Here is a 23,415-nt window from a genome sequence, read left to right on the forward strand (position 1 = left end):
TCTAATTTGAGTTATGAGAGACTGTGTATTACACTTAAACCAACCTATATAGGGTCCTTGTCATGAACAGACATATTGAAAATTTATACTCAAAATAACTAGAAAAGAATTTCAACAAAATAATATCAAAATCTTTAAATAAGTAAAGTAATCGATGTCATTATTTACAATAGTAACAATTAAGGGAAACTTTTATCACAAAAGTTAAAGGATAATCTAGTTCCTAATAGTATCAAATGAGCCTTATGAACTAGAATATCTTTTTTTTATTGTCAAATAAGTTATTTGATATTGTTATGTAAATTAAAAACTGCAGTATACATGACTTAAAAGTTGAACAACCAGTTCACAATTATTAAGGAAGCATTGCAAAGACTGCAACATCGAGGGTGACTTATCTATTAGAAAGTTGACTGCTACACCAAAAACAGAAGTACTTGATAACACTGCTACAAATGTTTTTTCTCATCTTTTCAATCTTATCTTTTCTATACAAAATTTAATTCTATCTTACACTCTAATAATAATAATACGTAAGGTGTAATAATAAGGAGTAATAATAATAAAAAAGGTGAGATCATATACTTCAGCCTCAAAGTACTTCAGTAAGAGGTGCCATAAAAAAAAAATAATAAGTGAATGAAACGTAAGTGGAGGATTTATAATTAACCACAATATACTATTTTGTTTACAAGGATGAAATGAAGAAAAAATATTGGGACATCAAAATGGGTGTCATGGCCCAGCTGCACATACAACTTTACAGGTCTCACAGCAAACTGTTAAAATACCAGTGAGTCAACACCATGTGACCAACCAGATTTTCAACTAATTGAATATATAAATTATCTAAAAATACTGTAAAACACTCACCTTGATTTAGAATGTTTCTTATGTAAAACAACCACTGGGGTTGGTTCTCGCCTGTCTTCCTGATAACTGACCTCTGGTGTCGAGGCAGGTGGTGGATACCTTGAAGCACTCTCGTAACTCCAGCCGGATGATCTGTGATGAGATGTTTGGTTTCGGCTGCTCACCACACTGTAAAATAAAAAAATATTTTCTTAATTACCGTTAAAACTGATCTTTTATGTAATTTTCACATTCAAATATAAGGTGGCTGAAACTCAGATAATTTATAGCAATTTAATAATTTGAAATTTAATTTAAAAAATTTTCTTTATATTACAAAAGAAATCCACACAACGCATAGGAATACCCTAATAATAAAAATCTCAATACAACCATTTCATTTTTTATTTTGACCTAGCCCAAGTTTATAATTTGAAAAATGCTATATATTAATTACTATTTATACTTTCAGATTCCCAAAAGCAAAAATATGATTTCCAAACCAAATTATTATCTCCCCCTGACATTGGTCAATTTTTAATACACTGCATACATGTTATAAAATGTTAAAATAGATTATGATAATACTAGTTGTTTCAATGTTCTGAAATTGTTTTGTAATCAAACTCAAATGTGATAATATATTTGTATTTAGGAATGTGCAATAATCTTTGCTAAAAGAAAAAGTCACTTCCTCTTAAAATAAAAATAGAAAATATCCACCTACATAAAACTGATACAAAAGCTTTTTTTTGACAACACAATTACGAGAAAGGACCCATATCATGCTTCTATTTCAATTTTTAATAAATTATTCAAATAATTTAAAAAACTTCCAACCAGATTATTTAAAATAAAAGTATACAGTTTTTTTATATAAATAATATTATTACACAGTTTAATTTATTTAATAATACTAATTAAAACATTTTGAAAAAAAACTGAAATTTCCTGCTTCTCATTCCAAGTATATTAAGTGTAATCAAATATATTTTCAATAACACCTTCTAATTAGTGAATTATTTTGTAGTAATTTTTTACAGTTAGTACCTTGTGTTCATATTTTGAAATTATTAACACTGACTTTAATTGCATTTAGCGTTTAGTTTAATATTATTTAATTGTAACCTTTTTAATACTATTATAAACAAGGTTTTACTGCACTATAGTTTCCCTAGATCCATTCTGAATACTGGGGTAGTACCTTTTTTTTTGTTATCAAATTTACCCATTACTGATGTAATCTAAATAATTTACTCATCACAAATAAAACTTTATTTTATTAAACCTTTCCAACGATTCATTTTTGGTATCGATAAAAAACATGTTGTTCAATTCATAATACATTAATATATTAAATTTGAATAAAAGTAAAAAAATTTATATTAAGATTTTTGTTATTTTAATATATTTATTGTTAGATAAAAGTATTTCATGTTTACATAGATTTATTTGATGCTAGCTTTCAATCTTCACAAAGTGATTATTAAAAAATAGTAGTTTCCTTAACAATCCTTATTAATACAAAAATTATAAAACTAAGCTTGTCTAAATGCTCTACATGACAAACAAGACTCACTCTCTCTCTCTCTCTCTATATATATATATATATATTACAGAACCAAACATTTCAAAATTGGTTGAAACTTGTTTGTCTTAGCTATATAGTCTATCATAAATATCTACTTTATTTAATTTTCACAAAATTAAAAAACAACAGGCTGTCAACCTATAACAGTTACTAGACAGATGATAAATAAATTTTTAGGGTGTAAAACTTGCCACGTTTGATCGGGACTCAAACTAAGAACCACAGGATGGAAGACAGAGATGATACAAACCACCCACAAAATTTCTTGATAAAGATGAGTGTATCCTGATACTATAAAGATATCTCATATGAAGGCGTATATATAAAACACTTTTAAAAAATACTCTTGCATTGTATAACACAACACTTAAAATTAATGTGAAATTAAAAATATTCCACTATTCTTCAAATTTATAGTTTTTAAAATTTAAATCTATAGTTAGTCAATGAATTATTAGTGTTATTCAGGATTGACCAATTTATGAATGATGTCCTATTTCGGTTAAGAATCTATACACACTGTATTCATAAAGTACAGGAACCCTTAAATAACTTGTCAATAATTAAATATAGAAAAATTTAATTTAGCAAACACTCCTACCTCCACACAATCTATTTTTCAGGAAAAAAAACAACCACATCCCCAAGCACTCAGGAGGCCTCCACGATGAGATATAAAACTCAAGAGATTTAAATGGTGAGCAAAGGAGACTGTGAGACACCGTTTAAAGGGGGACATTATAAAAAAAAAAAAAAAAACAATTTTGACATAAAAATATTTGGAATATGACAAACCTAAACAATATTGAAGTCGCTTAATATTTTTTTTTAATTTTCATTATATGTACATAACATACAATTATATATTATATAATACAAGTTATAATAACATCAATATTACATAATCAGGAAAAAAATTTGCATAGAAGCTACTTTATAAAATTTTTAAAGTGCATCTTTATTCACTTTATTTTTCAAAGTTCTGTTTATAACTCCATTATGATAATTGCATTTTTCTATTTTGCTGCCCACATCAGACTCTCCTAACACAGAAATTGTGCATTGGAAATATTGTGCATCACAAGCTTGCTTTATGATTTGAATTTTGATCTCACAATATCCCTACTGTTGAAAGCCATAACCTACCTACTTACTGTTACCTACCTACTGCTACCTACTTACTTATTTACTGCTACTTGTCATATATTATTTTGCAATTTGACCAAATTCAACTGCTGCCCTCTGCCAAATTCAAAGCCAGAGATCGTCAAAATATATATACATTTATATATATTAAACCGAAGCGATGTGATAAGCTATATCCTTGTCGTTATATATTTATTACTCTTATCTCTAGTCATGGCTATTTGTGTATTATTGCTGTACATTTCCTGCACGATCCATGATCCATATAAGCTGTCTTGGTATTCCTCTTTTTCTCCAATATTTCCCATATCTTTGCCCTGTTTGCTTTATCAATGGCTTTCTTAAAATCTATAAACATTACACGCGTTTCGTGACTGTACTTTTGGTGCTTCTCAATGATTTATTTTAAAGCAAAGACATTATTGGTACAAGACCTTCCTTTCCTGAAGCCAAATTGCTCTTCCCTCAAAGTTCTTTCAACTAATAACTTTAATCTTTGAGTAACAATTCTTGAGAATATTTTATACCTGTATTTAAAAGGCTGATGCACTGATAATTCTCACCCTGACTTCTGTTTCCTTTTTTAAAAGTAGGTATGATAATTGCTAATCTTAATTCAATTGGTACCTTGAGTTTAGTCCAGCATGAATTTTCATTATTATTATTTAATCTGTGTTCAAAATACTCGGAAGAGTACTTTATTAACTCTATCACTATGCCGTCACTTCCTGAGATCTTCCTATTATTGACTCTCTTTAGTTCATTTTCTAACTCAAAAATTTCCAACTTGTCAATTTTGTCAATTTTCTCTAAGTCATCAACATTATGATCATCCACATTTTCTTCATTAAAATAGTCATTAATCAAAGCTGTTCGAAATAAGTTAGAAATTCTTCGTGTCCCACAACTGGAATTTGGGCACAATCCTTCTCCTCACTTCTTAACCACCTCATAATTTTATAAGCAATATTTTGACGCTTGTGGACATCATTTTTGATTCTACTTATGAATGAATCCCACTTCACACTTTGCTGTTCTTTACAAATATATATTTGTCTCTATCTTCCTCCTTTGTTGTTCACCACTTTAAATACATTTCTTTTGTACTACCTCTTCCCTCCATAAATTTATCTTTTTCCTCTGGGACTTTCTCCAATGTCTAAGGGCCTTCATAAACTGCTTTCTTTAATATTCTAATTAAATTTTCCCATTCCTCACCAATATTATCATTTAACTGGAATTCTTCATTAATTCTTCATTAACAGAACCTCCACCCTGTGCCTATAGAGATTCAGTATTGACCTTTCATTGAGGTACAATCACAAGCCTTCAATTATTAATAATAATAAACATACAATTCCTGTTACTGTAACTCTACTGCTGCAAAAGCCGATGGCAGAATACAGTCAAAAGCAACAGCTGTTAACAAATATAGAAACAGAGGACTATAACCACAAGCTATATCCATGCCAAACCGTAAGTCCAAATCGAATTATAATTTTTTAATATTAATTTCATAAATATATTAAGTTAATGAACTTCTTAATGTTACCTATGAACACAAGTTAGAGTTTAAAAGAGAAGTAATATACAATTATTAACAACGGATATATCACAAAAAAATTATTTTATTTTTTTCAATCAATTTTTTTCTTTTTTAATTTTTCCAGATATTTAAGCAGTGCCAACCACCAGGACATTAGCCGGTAACAGAAACTAACATCATATAGTGAAATGCATTCAACATTAGTTAACTTCTGCGATATACATTAGTTCATTAAATGTATGTCCTGGCGGGGTATTTTACTGAACTTTTATAGTTAAATTTCCAAGAAATTATATCCTAAAACATTTCAGAACCATCACATTATAGAGAAATTAACTCGTACAAAAGACTATCATGTTGCGAAAAATGATATTAACAAATCAAATAAATCTTTTATTTTGATCATAACAGAATAGTATATTATATAGATTCAGGAATGGGAAGATATGATGATATTCCACAGATACAAAAAGGAATCACCTTAGTATTTACCTGGTGCCTCCGGACATGCTAAAACCCGTGTTACTACACAAATAAAAAAAAAGGAACTGTCCCAATATTTGCCTGGATGGATTAACGGAAATAATCAAGGTAAAATCTATGATCCGTGCGATATCACAAAATATTAATTAATTCAAAAATACAAAAACATGTAATATAAATCCACATTGATTGTTTATTAAAGACATGAAATAATATTAAAGTAAATACATGAAGATACTAAATATATAAAATAATTACAAAATAATTCACAATTCAAAAGAAAGTAATGAAAATCATTTGATCACATATTTACATATATATTGAATGAGATGCAGAAATTATTTTAAAAATTAATCTACAGTGTAATATTGTTTCTGTAGGAGAAAAATTGTTTAACTATTACTTTTAGGTAAGTGGTTCGGTAATTTATTAAACACAGTAACAGAAGTAAAGTAAGGTCCTCTCTTGTAAGCCGAAGTAGTGTGTATTCATATCGGGCAAAATTTTTTTAATTTAAATCGATATACACAAATTGAAGCATCTCTATGCTTCAATTTGTGGGTGTAATAATGTGTGGTGTGTAATAATTTCTGTGTTTAGAGAAATACAGAAATTATTACACATCATTACCACAACTTCAACCAGATGAATTTCAAAAAAGATCTAAGTTATTTTTACAATTTGGAACACAAAAATCAAAATAATATTTGTTTAGTTTTAATTATCAATAATTCTACTTTTATTAAGAGAGAATAAATAATTTAAGGAGAAGTTCCATAAGTCAAACAGTCTTACTGAAAATATATAAGAATAGGTATAAACAAAAACTGTCAAAACTAGTTTTCTGAAAATGTATGGTGTCCAAGTTAAGCAGTTACCCATAAATAACTACTTATTTTTAAAACTCACCTTACAGAATAGAAATGGATTGTAAAATTCTCAATCCTGTTACAGCCATACCCCATGAAAATAAGATGTAAATATTTTATCAATATGAAAGACTGTACACCTTCAAACTTCTTTTTCCATGAATGTTAACCATAAGCCTAACTTACAAATAATGTATTGGAAGTTGTAATCTAAATTATTTGGCCTAAAAGATCAACTGCCCTGATTTAAATATCGTTTATTATTATTAGGTAACATAAAAAAGTAATTTATGAAATAAACATTACTTTAAAAGCAGCATTTACAAACTTTTTAACAAATTTTAGTTTTCTTAGAACAATCGATATTTTGATAGGACTTCTCTTTGATACAAATTTTGCACAATCAAAAGGAATACTTAAAGTGAGCAAAATCAATTTTTTTATTTAACTAGGTTAGTTTTAATGGTACTTACGTATTAACGCCACTGCAGCTACAGCTTTATTTAAAAACAAAGTAGTCAATCGGATTTCAATGGAAAATGGGCCGATATAGAATTTAACATAGATTCAAAACAGACTCTATATTAATTTTAATAAATGGTTATTTATATTTATTTATTTTATAAATATAATTAAAGCAAACTTAACCTACGCTCGCTTCGCTCGCTAACCTTGACTAATTAACAGGAGTGTTTTGATTATTTAAATAATAAATAATTGCAGTAATTACTGAATTTATTAAGTAATTAATAAACTTAACGTATGTTAAGTTTGGTTAAATTATATTTATAAAGTAAATAAATATAAATAACCATATATTAAATTTAATAAAGAGACTGTTCATTTTCCACCGAAATCCGATTGACTATTTTGTTTTTAAATAAAGCTGTAGCTGTGTTGGCGTTAATACGTAAGTACCGTTTTAATCTATTCTGTGTTAATGAATTTTTAAATAATAGCTTTTTTAAAAAGCCTAGAGTGTTCTGCATCCTATTCAACAACTACATAAATATATGCTCACACAATTTTCATTAACGCCTTCTGAATTTATTTTGTAGTAATTTTTTATATTTAGGACAATCATGTATTTACTTAAAGATTATTTACCTTAATATTATTACAAGTTTACATCATTCCTGTCTAATGAGAGGGCTCTGCCCCCTGGACCCCCCTGCAATGTATATTATCCTCACAGCTGTGAGAATAATACTGATAAATAATATATTTATTATTCAGGCTTCATAAAAACCTGAAAAAGGGACTGAATTACAAAAGATAGAATAATAGTAATTATGATAAGTAAAGTACACACACACCTTTGAAAAATTCATGATCTGTTAGTTCGAAAGTATACCTGATGCATGCAAAAGTTAGCCTTCAATCTATTAACAAATATTGCGTTTGAATTGTGAAAATTGGACGATTTTTTGCAGAGATATAGCAAGAGCATCCCATTGCAACTCCCAAAACAACGCCCCAGAGGCACCCAGTTTGATACCAGTTGAAGGTGATGATCGGTCTAGCCTCTCATGAGGTGCTACATACCTTAACACTCTAGCCTCACACACTCCCACAGGAAGCCCATTATTGTTAAAAACAGAATTTTTTAAATTTATTTAATAATTAAAGTAAATTTAATCTGTCATTTTTGTAATACTATTCATTCGATTGATTAGAATCATTCAGTTCAAACCCTTCTAACACAGTGAATAGACTCTCAGTTCATTAATTCAATTCATTAAAGTTTGTGCTTTAACCAGCAAATCTTCTCTACTACACATATATATATATATTTTTTTTACGAAATATTTACAAACCTTTTTCAGTTATGCCAATAAATATGGGTAAAAATCTGGTTGCAACTGATCAAGTTTTTTTTCCCGAACAAACAAACACTGTCTTCCTCTTTAAATATTAGTATACATGTAGATTAATTGTATTTTGTGACATTTTGATCAAGGTTTAAGCATGGTTTTCTTTGATCCATCCAGGTAAATTCTGGGCCAGTTCCTTTTTTTTAACCCATGGTGTAGCATACCTACCCGATCCTGATGCAATGTATTATTATATACTGATCCAAATAAAATTTTTTATTTATTTATGGTAATTTCTATCAGTAATATTTACTGTCAATTTTACAAAGTTATTTATATTTAACATAAAATAGTATTTTGGCCATTTAGGAGTGAAACTTATGAGCAAAAAAAAAAAAAATTAAAATTTACCAAGCGTGCTGAATTCAAATATAATGATCACTGACCAAGTCAAAAGGTCAAACTTATTAAGGAAATAATTTTAACTGCATGTAAAAATTTCTACTCGAATCCCATACTTTAATTAACAAGCAATTACTCAATTATTAAGATATACTCTCAAGATCCTGTAAAAAGGTCATACAAATTAATGACAGATGTGACAAATAACCTCGAGCTGCTCATTAAACATCAATTCTGTATTTGATATAGATTTTTTTTTCTGTATTTGATATATATATATAAATTTTTTTAAGCTCACTCTCTGAGCAGTATTAGAACAGTCAATTCCTCCACCATAAAATAAGGACTTCATGTCTAATACTTCATACTTCAAATGATTCATAGAAATAACTCTAAAATCAAACTAAAAACGGCTGCAGAATAATTATATGATTCAATATTGTTGCAATGCTATTAAATGGGGCTTTGTAAGTGATTAAATAACATAAAAAAGTCAGAATTCAAAGAATACTGAAATTTAAGCACATTTCGATTCAGTTTAAAATTATAATGAAACTAAAATATATTAAAAAAAACTCTGATGTGGACACCACATGACTTCCTTGTACGCCTATTAAATTGCATTTACACATTTTCTTAAAATTAAAAGTACATAAAATTTTATTTCATTATAAACTTCAGAATTTTTTTTTTTATATTTATTCATCGCAAAATTTTTGTTATAATGACAGGTTAATAATTATTAATAAATCAATATATTTAAATTAAAAAAAAAAAGGAGGGCGAATTCTGATTCAAACCAATGTGCCTTCCTCTTGTAAGAACCAAATAATTCATTAATTAAAATTTTATTTGGTATAACTCTGGAACAAATGAAAATAAGTACCACTTATCATATGTCGTTGAAAATCTCTCAATGAGGGCTTATTACTGCAGTTAAAAAAAATAAAAAATCCAAACTTTTCCAAATTTTGGTTTTTTTTTGGACACTTTTGGTTCAGTCAATTGCAATAAAAAGGGGAGGTGCACAACTAGATGTTACAACAGTCCTAAATCCATAATTTCAACATCCTACGACTAATTCTTTTTGAGTTATGCAAGATACATATGTACGTACAGATGTCACGCCGAAACTAGTCAAAATGGATATTTCCGGTGAAATCTGGAAACCGAAATTTTTCACTTTTCACCATCACAATATTCCTTTACTTCGTACAAGGAAATCAAAATAAGTAGCCGAGAAAAACAATAAACTATACACAGTTAAAAAAGTATATTATATATATATATATATATATATATAGAGAGAGAGAGAGAGAGAGAGAGAGAGTATAAAATTATAAATATTATTAAATAAAAATTAATAATTTATTATACTGAAAAACTTTGGCATTTTCGTGAACTAACATAAGTATTAAAATATATATAAATATATACAGCGTACTTAAATACATCCCACTTCATTAGCAAAAAAAATAAAAACCCATGAAGAAATTTAACTGCAAAAAAATAGCACAGTTCACAGCAAACGATCATCCAGGATGACACACGATCATCCACGTATAACAATTATAGTCGACCATCGAATCCCCTTTCGTCAATCTACTCTTCGTAACATTACCGCGGCCGATATATGAAAACTTCGTACTCTCAATCAGCTGACTAGGTACACAATATATATCGGGCGCTATTAGGGGAAGCGTATGATGCAAACATGAGCGGTTGACATTAAATGTGAGCTGGATTACAATGAATGATTCATTCATCAACCAAAAGCCAACCCGAACAGGTAAGAGAGTATTTACCTAATTCTGTACAAAACTAGATATGCACACGAGACAATCAGATTATGTAAAACATAACTAGTTATCTTTTGATCAGATTTTAACAATGTATTTACAAGAAATACATAGAACGGGGGTTTGGGTTTTGTTTTCAATAATATTAGATGGTATTTTTTAATATAAGCCTCAAAAAAAATTAACCTATTTTATTTAACAATTTGGCATTACATAACTAAAAATGACACTAATTTCTTTTGTAATCCATATATTTAGTCAAGATTTACGCAAAAAACAATCCTTAGATCGCAACTAAATCAATATAATTTGATACCTTAAATGCTGAATTATTTTTTTGGCTTCATGATTTTGCCAAATAACTTGATGCGTGGGATACGGTAATGGAATTTTATAGCGTATGAACCCTGGCCACCCTGACCAGGGTTCGAACACGGGACCTCCAGATGAAAGGCCACAGAGATAGATGATTTCCTAAAACGGTCAAAATAAAATTATTTTTTTTTTAAATTGACGTCAAATCCTGTTAGTAACAATTTTTTTTTACTACAAAAAACTAATTCTGAAAATGGTGACCTATATAACTTAATAATAAATTCAATGGATTCAGAGACTAAATAATAAGACCTCTACAGAATATTATCTTTTATTACCATAGATGCGCTAAATAACCGTGAAAAAGATCACTACGTAAATGAGAATAATATTAATGTATAAAAAAAAAATCTTACTATTTCACGTATTACACAGCAGAAGTTAAAAGCTGATATAAATATTGCTACGTAATAAAAATTGATCCGACATAACCAGTAACAATAGTTTAGAAACATAAAAAACACACAACCAGAAATTATTGCAGCTCAGCTTGTCTGAACTATAAAATCTTTCCCAAATAATTTTTTTTTCTTCTTCAAATAAAAATCAATTCGACCATTAAAACTTAAATGGGAGGGAGAGAAACCAGGTCCTTCAAAATTAAAACGATCGACGAATTTTCTTAATTTTCCCCGATACAAGAGAAAAATAATTTTCCATTGAAAAATACGGGAAAATCTAGATACATCTATATTAACCTAATAGGGAATTTTTTATTTATTTTTATAGTTTTCTTTTTTTACTTTTCCTCTTAACCCCCTCCCCTAGAATATACATTTTTTTCTTTTTTTATTAAGCTACCAAACAACAACCATGTTCCAAACGTATTATGTGCCCTAAAAAAACGTTTATCAGAATAAAACTTTAAACTTCGCACAAGGTCGAAAAGTGATAATTTTATAAGCTTCCAAGGGATATTTTAATAAAGGAAATTTCACGGTCGGTTAGTAAATCAACATCCATACTTGGAAATTTATTATAATTTAAAACAACTCCCGTCCATACACTGATATTTCATTAATCAATACACGAAGTAAATTGTCGAAGTTTTCACTCATATGAATGTACGCCAAAGTGATTCCAATAAAGAAAGACGAAAAAAAAATTGAATGTAATGCATAATCGACAAAGCAAGGGGTTCAATTTTAAATGAGAACAAAATTTAAAACATTACATAAATGTTTTACACAAACTCCAAACTTCACTTTCTGAAAGTACAATTGTAGAAGTGATATCTCACGATAACTTTAGAATCGAGTCCAAAATACAAAAATTAATAATCGACAGATTATCGCTACTCTTTATATAACAGCTATCGGTTAAGAAAATACAATTTCACCACAAATTAAAGAAAACATAATTTAAACCTAAAATTCCGAAAACATACGTGTGATTAGTTCACTTTAAATTTTAAAATCTAAATGCGTAAAAAATTTACCGACTAAGTAATTTAATTTATCTAAAAACAGAATTAAATATAAATTGTTTTAAAAAAAATACATAATTACGTTACCTAATAGAATAGAAAGAGCCATATATGTATTTCATTTATAAATACATTATAATTCATAATTAGCGCCGAATAAATATTCCATGAATATTGGGCTAACGCTCAACGCCTACAACTTCCAATATTTGGGAATTTTAAGTCAATAACTCTTGCTCACTGCCACGACATTACAAGATATCTTAAACATCGTCATCATTACCACCGTCATCTTCATCATCAACATGAATTCATTGCTTATATGCATTTAATTACACAATTTTTATTATTTTTCAAATCACTGTTAACGTTATTCTTTATTAAACGTTACCGAAAACCTCTGATACGTATCGACTGAAAACCAACAAAAATACGTAAAAATCGGACCGATTTGAAACCGGTCTTAAATATCCCTACTAAAAATTTCACAATTCCCAAAGGTGATCCATGCCTCCCTCATATAACCCGAACAAACCGCGCACAACCGAACCGTCGATTAAAATAACACCGTCTGATCGATGAACGGTTTCTTTAAAAAATAAAGGCACACAATTATTAAAACTCCTACATGCATATGTATATATACACACATACATGTATATATACATAAAAGAAATTACGACGAAAATTTTTAAGCGCTCGGTGCCGATTGTTAATAGGAAGCAGTCTGGCAGGATACTGGCGGTTCACATGCGCGGTTTGCATTAACAGTGCGCAACTGCAGGCTGCAGCTGCTTACGTACTGTAGAGACGCAGCAGGAAGGCAGGCAAGCGTCCGGCATTACCCGTACCCAGTGTCCGCAACACACCGGATAACATGGTACTACACTACAGGTATATCGCTACTTCACTTTTCGACCGGTGTCTGTTACATTAATTTCGGTTCATATTAATAAGAATGTAAACAACATCCCGTCGTTCGTTATCGTAAGATGAAATAAAACGTTTTTCTTCTTTTTTTAAAATGGATATCCTTCTATACTAAACACCAAAGAAAAACGGCATAATACATACATACATATACATATATAGTTAACTGAAAAGTTTTATTAACGAATTCACTGTCTGTAAAAAGTTAACGAGTAGGTCGCGCTCGCGCGTGTAATATTTCTGCTAGTGTGTATATTATATATCGAGTCGATTTCACTGGATCGCGCTAAAGCCCTGGACCCGGTGGTGGGGATAATGGCGGGGAAAGAACGCAGAGAAATCAATAGCAATGACACAGGGTTGCCGAGTTTTGCGCACGGGCCTCCCTCGCGAGGTTGCCGCGCGTACAACCTCCCCTCACTAACCTTGTTTCAGACACCTGTTTGTTTCTCTCGATATATTCCCTCTCACCACACCCTCTTCCGACCGATATCTATCTCATAGTACAGCTTGGCAACGCCCACACACTAGTAAAAGCAAAAACACTCATTGTTAACTAAATAAATGAATTACAGCATAACAAAACCGCGTAGTACAAGTAGACAGGGTCAATATCAACTTTTCATTAAAGCGCATTCGTAAACCAAAAAAAAAATTACATCATCGATCCGATAATTCCTATTTAAAATAGTAATTTTAATAACTAGACGTATTTATTATTACAGATCGTATGTTTTTATTAATATTATTAGCAATATTACATTTTAAAACCCGTATGAAAAGATCCACGGACCCTGAATGTTCGTTCATGCGCACAGCAAATGATTTAAAAGGAAAGTTGGCCAGCAGAAACAACCACTAGGCGTAAATTGTTACACGCAACTACCATAATTTAAAAAAAAACATCCGTCGTACACCACTGTCCATGAAAATTTTCTTGTAAGCTCGCACCTTAAAATTAGCAAATGGTTAAGTCGGAAAAAAAATGGTTAACAGGAAAAAAGAAGGAATATTGGTAGAATATTCCTTCTTTTTTCCTGTTTAGCCTCCGGGAATTACGTTTAGTTATTATTTCAGAGGTTGAATGAGGATGTTATGTATGAGTGTAAATATAGTCTTGTACAATCTCAAGTCGACCGTTCCTGAGATGTGTGGTTAATTGAAATCGAAACACCGACATCCACGATCAAGTATTCAAATCCGTATAAAAGTAAACTGCCTTTACTAGGACTTGAACGCTGGAACTCTCGACTTCCAGATCAGCTGATTTGTGAAGACGCGTTCACCACTAGACTAACCAGGCGGGTTAGAGCGACCAATATTGTATAGCAGATACGTACTCATATACGATAGCACTTGCATGTGTGATAATAAAAAATACAAACATCAATACAATACATTACGTGTCTATGTAGTGTGTGTGCATGCGCGTGTATTTGTGCGCGAGCATATTCAATCCTATAATTATAATAAAATTCCTGGACTATAATTATACCTTAATTATAATCATTGTAAATTTATTTAAGTCGACTAGCTTTAACAGATCATTCATTATTCTTTTCAAAACGTTTTTAAAACAGGTTGACCATCACAGTAATACATTGAACACTACCAAAACTGCAACAATGTTAAAAATAACGAGCAATGCTGATTATGTTTTATTGTCTTTTATTTTTTGAGTTGAAATGAAAAATTACTAATAACAATTTTGATTTGTGCGCATGGATTTTAAAATAAAAAAAAGTTGAGACATCAATTTATGTCTCGCAGTAACCGAGGATAACAAGACATTCATATTGATGTCTCATTGTTAAATACAAATTCACGTTTTTATTAAAACTGTATCATTATGATAACAACAATTATTCAACAAAAAGTGATTAAATTTGTCCTTCTAATAAATCACAGGTTTATAAGAACATTTTGAACTTTAGTTTCGCAATGAAAACTTAGAAATAAACACTGCTCTTTCCTTAAGTCACGTTTTATTTACAGCTACACAACTTGAGTTTATGTTGCCCTGATAAGGAGATTTATAAAACCCACAATGAAGAAAAATTACAATAATCGATGGATGAAGCCTTTATTTGATGAAATTCCATTAAAAAAAAAAAAGAAAACTAAATATGTTTTTGTTTTAATATGTTCCTCAGAAATACTTTTGAGGAAGATATTAAAGCCGAAACAGCTGTCATTTTTTAAAAATAAACTTTGTGAAAAACACGGTTTGTTTCCATTTTCTTTTTGTTAAAAAAATTACAACTTTGCGTAAGCCTTTTAAATATTAAAAAATACCCCTGCGCTAAATACAAACTATGATATTTAATCTTTAAAACAATAAACAAAGGAAATAGAGAAGAAAATTGCCACTTAACAATAAAACTACACTAAGGACATAAACTGATGTCCTCACCAATGTTCGACTGTGAAATCGAGACATCAAATCATGTTTCATAGCAACCATGGATAATAAAGTGAAACATTGTTTTGATCTTACATAAAGTCAACGGTTTATTACTAACAATTTTCAGAGCATAACGCATACCTATACACTGCTATAGCTGCAATCGATACGATAAGATATCATATCTACCCCTCATATATTTTTAAATGTAATAATAATAAAATGCAACTCATAGAAAAGTGTCATTTGATGAATTTCGATACAGATTAAATTCTTATGTATGACCAATAATAATATCAAATAATATGAGTAATAAAAAATGGTTATAAATAAGCATGACTAATCAATCTCCAGAAACATTAACTGCAATTATTTTTTAATGAAATACACAACAATTAAAGCAACAGGATACTATTTGTTTCAACTAGTATAATATAAATTTTAATTTTTATCTTTAAGTTATAAACAACAGCTTACTCTCTACCGAGAGATATGAAAAGTAAGTCTGATTCATTGGTTAAATTTTACACCTTCAAGTATCGTCGTTAACCCGCCGGGTTGGTCTAGTGGTGAAGGCGTCTTCGCAAATCAGCTTATTTCGAAGTCGAGAATTCCAACATTGAAATCCTACTAAAGACAGTTACTTTTATACGGATTTGAACACTAGATCATGGATACCAGTGTTCTTTGGTGATTGGGTTTCAATTAATCACACATCTCAGGAACGGTTGACCTGAGACTGTACAACACTACACTTCATTTACACTCATACATATCAACCTCTGAGGTAATATTTGATGGTGATTCCCAGAGGCTAAACAGAAAAAAAAAACAAAAATTATCGTCGTTAATCAATTTTGAATGACGAAATAGTTATCTGAGGGGCGTTCAGAACAAATAGATGTAAAGAAAAATCGGCTCATTAAATGACAATGAAACCTTTTGAAAATCGGCAACCTTGGGAACACTTTTTTCAGCCGTTCAATCATAATTAATGTAAACATAAACTCTTTTGTTGATTTAAGAATGTCAGCTCCGTTTGAAATATGTACGCCGGAACAGCAAGGTTCACCGATAAGATTTTTGCTATCAGGAGTGAAGCTGGCGAAAATTTACTCAATATGTTGAAACATTATGGTGAAAAGTGTTTAAACCGTAGTAACGTGTGTAAGTGGGTGGAACAGTTTAATTCAGGCAGTGACTGATCTCAATCTCTCTGGAAGAACGATGCTGCAAAATCACATAAATGAACTTATTCGCGAAGACAGGCGAGTTAAAAATTAACCAAATTACTATTTTGTGTAATATTAGTGTTGGAACCGCGCATTCAATCATTCATGACGTGCTGAATTATCGAAAAACGTGTTCGAGATGGGTTCCAAGACCACTGCCTCAGGTTCATTATGACACTCGGATTCGCATTTGTTGTGAACTAAAAGAACGGTTTGTAGCGTAAGGTAATTTCTAGATCGTATAATAACCTTTGAAGAAACGTGAATACACAGTTTCGAGCCCCAATCCAAACGGCAAAGTCTTGAGTGTAAACATCTGAATTCGCCGAGATAAAAAAATTCAAAACTCACGCGTCAGCCGGTTAAGTGACGTTAACGGTCTTCTAGGACTCGCAAGGATCAATTTTTCGTGACTACGAGTATTTAGAAGAACAACGTACAAGTGAACAGTGAGTACTACTCTAACATGCTTCAACAGAAAGTGAGACGACCCGCAATAAGGCAAAAACGTCAGGGCGCTCTCTGAAGAGGTGTGATTCTCTTGCAGGACAACGCACGCCTCCACATCGCTCAGAAAACGGAAGAACCGCTCAATAAGTCAGGTTGGGAGGTGTTGCCGCATCCTCCTTACAGCCCAGATCTCGATTTTCATTTGCTCGGCCCGCTCAAAAACGTTTTACGCGGCAAGAGGTTGGACGAAAAGAAAGCCGTCAAAAAAACGGTACACGAATGGTTCAAACAGCAAGAAAGACTCTAAGCTACGCGAATCAGAAATCTCACAGAACGGTGGAACAAGTGTCTCAGTGCTGCTGGAGACTACGTTGAAAAGTACTGTAAGTTTCATAGTCATTGCATATAAATTGTTATTTCTCTAAATCAATTTGTCTCGCTAATTATCGAACGTCCCTCGTTATTATAGTTAATCTGTCGTAGTTTTACTACCGGTTATGCTGAAATTGAAATTTTTTTTTAATTAAACGAGAGAACTGTTCTCCGTGCGAATCATTTTTAATTCATAAATAGTGTGAAATCTAGATCCACCATCACCACGCGTCTTCGTAATTTTATTTCAATTTCAACACGTTACAATCAAATTCATATTCCAATAACGATTTCAATATCTAAAATTTACTGCAAAATGCTTGTCGAACGCAGTTCTCTTTTTTTTCAAAAAGAAAAATATCATAAACGTTCTAAAAATTGTTTAATCTAACCGGGGCACGGCTGAATGATAAATAAAGAGTTAAAGGAAGATGGTTAATTTAATTAAGTCATTTTTTGTTTGTTAAAATATTCTTCAAATTTCGAAAAGAACTCTTGAAAAATCTTTTTTATTTTTTTTTCATGCAAATAAAACTTAGCTGATAAATGTTTTATACATTTTACGGAGGAAATATTTATAATTTTTTTAAAAATTACTGGAAGAGTTGTCATCCGATAAATGGCAAGTTAAGTTAAATGGCATTTAGAATAGTAGTAGAAAATGGTACATGATAATTCATTAATAAAGACAAAAAGAAAAGACAGATGGCAAACGGAGAATAGGAGCAGATGTCATCGGTTGATAACATTTCTAGTTGTATGCATATATATATATATATATATATATATATATATATATATATATATATATATACACACACACACACACACACACACACACACACACACACACACACACATACACTGCGTGTTTGTTTAAAAACGCAACCCAAGCAAAATACCTTTTAGAAAAGTTATTATACAATAATAATTAATTGATATAATTTTAAATTTCTTTTTTATGAACAGTTAGTTATTTTTTTAATATCAGTGTTTTTTAAGAAGAAATGGTTTTGAACACTGAAGAAAGGATTTTTATAGCGGAAAATGTTTTGTTTTGTGCCAAAAAGCTTTTCAACTGCAGTTTCCGGGTAAGAATGTACAAAATAAATCTTAAAGTTCATCGTTTCATAAAGAAATATAGAGGGACTGGTTCTGTTTGCAATCAGAGACATAGCCGGAAATCTTCAGTACTTAATGGCGAAACATTGAAAGATATTAGAGTAAGCATTTTAAAGTCACCAAACAAATCATTACGAAAACTTGCGTAATAAAAGGAATGTCACTGTATAGTAGTTCCTTTAGAGCTACCAGGCTACTTAAAACTTAAAGCCAACCGAATTTAAGTATCACATGAATTACAACCGGTTTGATTATACTGTCAGGCTCCACTACAGTCAATGAATATGTAAGAAGCTTGTTCGGAAGAGCATTAAAATATTGGGTAATGTATTTTTTGCAGATGAAGCTGTTTCATTTGAGTGGTTACGTTAATAACCGGAATCATCGATATACTGAAACTCCAACAATCCTCACATCACCCATTTACGACCTCAACACCCACAGAAAATTGGTGTTGGTGTGCAGTTTCCAGGCGAAGAATAATTGATCCCATATTCTTCGAAAATACTGTTAATGCAGACATCTACCAATAAACTGTCAAGCAATTTATCGCAAATTTAGAATTAAATCAGAGAAATTCGCGGTTTCAATAAGATGGGGCCTCATATCACAAGGCAAAGCCAATAATGGACTTTTTGAGAAATTTCTTTAGTGAAACAATAATTATCTGTCTTATCTGCGGCTAGGTCACCTGATCTTTTTCCTGCAGATTTTTTACTCTGGGGATATCTAAAAGGTTGCGTATTTAAAAATCTAACACACACACACACAAATTAAGAATTGAAAGAAAAAGTAACTCAAGAATTACAAGAAATTGGAAGTTATACTTCGAAAGGTTGCACGTAATATGAAAAAGAAAGTAGAAGTTTACACTGATGAAAATGGTGGACACATTTATTATAAAAAATTTGATATCGATATAGTTTTTCACAAATAATTGTAATATTTGTATAAAATCTCATTAAATATAGTACATTATTTTTCTTTAAATTGGGTTACGTTTTAAAACAAACACCTGTATATAAAACCTAACTGACCCGATTTCAACAATGAATCTTAAAGACAGTCTGGCCGATAAAAATGGTACTATAATCAGCTGGTAATTTATAACAATTCCATAACCGCAATACAATAATGCTAAATCAATACTGTAATGTTACTAAATTAATCGACAACAAAGACGAGAGCAGAAAAATTTTTTTTTTAACTATAAATTTATTTATTTTTTTAAGTTATAATTATTTACAAACAAATTTTTATAAAAACGTTTCCAGATCAAGGCCTACTCAAACCATTTTTTTTTTTTTTTTTTTTTTTGGTAAGCTTTACGAGTAAAAAACCTCTTGAAGCAAAAATACTCAAACGTATCAGTTATGATCAAAACAAAGCAAAGAAATAACAGATAAGAATATGTTTTTCAAACTCAACAAAAAATTTAAATTTAAATTGTATTATCAACAATATTTACGATATTCGAATTTACTAATTATAACTATTAAATAAACATTTAAAAATAAACCCCCTAAGTTCCAAATTTGAAATAGAATGAATAATACAAAAATTAATTGAGCTTTCATTTTCCAGTGGTGGCATCTAACCACGCTCTCCGATGGAATTCGGTTTTATTAGAGAAAACACAAAAAAAAACCATATAGGGAATTTTTTCGTAAAGACTCTTCACATACAGGGATGCACAGGTACGTAGGGATGGATGCAAGGACGAGTAGGGGGGCGGCGAAGAGGGGGAGCAATTTTAGGAGTTTCCTTCATGCTTATTACTCCTGTTATCAAAATAATGAAAAGAGGTGTTCATATAAAAACAAAAATTTGTTTTGTTTTCTAATTAAGGTCTAACAAAAACTTTTGCCTCAGATTTTTTCTCAAAGATCTAAATAATGAATGCGCAATAAAACAGATATAAATTAATTAGCAAAAATAATGCTTTGATAATAAAATTTTAAATTAATAACTGGGAAGGGAAAAATTGGTCGGAGAACTGAATCTCAAGTAATTCAGTTTATAAAATCTACAAAAAAAATCGAGTTGAAAAGCACCTTTTTATTTTTACTTTCCTGCATAGATATACGAGTAGCTAGAGCAGAGCTATAGCTCTAAATGGTTTTCACCGGATCTTGACGTTCTAACACGTAAGGAACCCGAAAAACCGGATGGAAATTTTCCAGATGTTAATCTTCGTATGTACATGTGTTCGGAATTGGCCTCTAAATCACCTTATAATTCCAACACTACTGGACCGATTTTGACCAAACTTGGTCAGATTACTTCTACATATGGAGCGTTGATACCATTAAATTGTCAACTTCAAAGGTCCACGGGGTGAAGCTGTAAAGCAGGTTCACCTCAATATCTCGAGTTTCCCCTAATTAAGGTCATATCTTTCTTACGCACATTTGTTAACGATTCAAAAATAACAATATATACAAAAAAATTTTTTTGTTGCAAAATCGCACCCCATCCCAAATAATGTTCTAAACTATGCTCCAGATATATTGTGATGTAGCACACAAGTGAACGTCAGAATTAAATCTGGCTGGGTTTCGAAATCGATAACCCGGTCGAGTCGGTATCTGGAGCGTTAAGCCTCACGGCTACAATCGCCGACTTCGGCGCGAATTAAATACGGTATGCGCATGCGCTTTAGTTAGAATCATAAAATTAAATAAACGAAAAAATATATTTAAATAAAATTATAAATATTTTTAATTAAGTTGTATGTATGTTTTTTTGTAAGTGTGTGCGCGCGCGCGTATCTGTCTGTGTAAGCCGTGCATCAGAAACAACCCATAGTTATAGAACTTTCCCGGAAAGTCCTACAACTGTACTATCGGCTTTTTATTTTGTTAAATTGTCAGTAACCAGTTAGAACTACTAGATAGAAGAAAATTTAAGTCAAAGAAAATTCATCTAATTTAACGAAAGAAAAACTGAACATAACAAAAAAACTATTGAAAATCTTGCACTACAAATTAAAAAAAAGATAATACCTACACATCCTCAAAATATTTTTATAACAAACTAAGCTATATTTAATACATTTAATTAACGTAAAGGATATTTAAATACCTGTACAATAGATAACAATTTCTGAAATGAAAAATTTCATTTAATATCAATGACCGAGATGATAAACAGTGCTATAAGGTTCAATTGTTTAAGTATGTTTTTTAAACTACAATACCGCACATCATCACTCACGACGAAGACTTCACTACGAAAACAATAAATGTAGAGAAAAAAATAAACCGATAAATAGAAATATTAATTTTTATTTCAGACTAGTGAAAGCTATTGCTAAATTTCCAAACACTTCTTTTACTAAATTAGGTGCCGTTGTATACATCGAGAGATCGTCTATATGATATCTATTGTCATTGTGATTAAATTATTAAATTTTTAAATATTATGAAACTTATAACATGTAAGTATTCCCGGGACAAATAATAATAATAAAATGTGAAATTTTCAGCGAAATCGTTTATTTTTGAGTTATTAGGGCATACACAAAAACAAAGCTTGTCTTTTATTAAAAGCTTTTATTTAACTCGCTCTAGGAATAATCAAATCTTGCAACTGCTATATCGTTTGATCTATCGTATGAAAATCAATAAAATTTGGTACACGATTGTAACTTGGATGACAATACAGCACTACGGTGTCGGAATTTGATATGACCCACCCGCAAGCCGCCACGCGCTACCACTACGGTAAATACATGCATTTAGTTGAAAATTTTCATTTCTCATGAACTATCGTATGAAAATGATTGAAATTTGGTACACGTATGTAACTTCGATGTGTAAAATTAAATATTTTTACTTTTTTTTAGTCTTAAAAAAAATTACAAAAATATATTTGATTACATATAAAAAATTATTTTTTAAAAAAGCATTTTTTATTTCATTAATTAAAATGAAACTTTTAGCGGAAAGAGTGCCGTTCAATTTGGCTTAGATTACAAGCAGAATTCGAAGATGAACTTCAACTATGTGAGAACACGTATAAAAAAAGCGAGCGGGTGCATTTTCCCAGATTGTTACTTGTAGCTAGTCAATCTCAACTGGAGACCTTTTCGCCTCCACGCGTCGTTATTGAAAATGAAAATGAAGATTAATTGTTGTAAAAATAAATGTGTTGTTTTAAATAAATTATAAAAACTGCGCCACGCTTTTATTTAACTAAATATTTTCATTACTTTTAATTTTAAAATTTAATAATCATTACTTTTATTTTTTATTTATTGGTTATTTATTAGATATTTATATAATTTATTTTTTACTGTTCAGTGCATTTTTATATTTGTTAATATATGATAGTTTTTTGTTTAAAATTCTCAATTTGATTTAATTCTTATTTTTTTACTTTTAGAGGGGTTTTCTAATTTGTTTCTTTTTTTTATTAATGTTAATATTAGTTAAATAAAAGCTTTTTTAAAAAATAATTTTCTATAATTAATCATTTATATAATTATATTATGCTCCGAAGACAATATTCAATTATGCATATATATATATATATATATATATATATATATATATATATATATATATAACGTATATAACACATAATATATACATGTGTGGA

At 30.2% G+C, this 23,415-nt stretch overlaps 1 protein-coding gene across 3 annotated transcripts in view; it reads right to left on the minus strand.

The window, feature by feature from the left end:
* Positions 1–23,415, minus strand: part of spen (spen family transcriptional repressor split ends) — a 444,910-nt gene that overhangs the window by 78,984 nt on the left and 342,511 nt on the right. For all 3 annotated transcript variants that reach the window (XM_075382418.1, XM_075382419.1, XM_075382417.1), the window contains one exon: positions 874–1,041. In XM_075382418.1, the coding sequence (XP_075238533.1) occupies positions 874–1,041 (168 nt within the window). The remainder of the gene's footprint in view (positions 1–873; positions 1,042–23,415) is intronic.

The sequence above is a fragment of the Lycorma delicatula genome, chromosome 1, assembly GCF_047948215.1.
Source record: "Lycorma delicatula isolate Av1 chromosome 1, ASM4794821v1, whole genome shotgun sequence".
Lineage (NCBI taxonomy): Eukaryota > Metazoa > Arthropoda > Insecta > Hemiptera > Fulgoridae > Lycorma > Lycorma delicatula.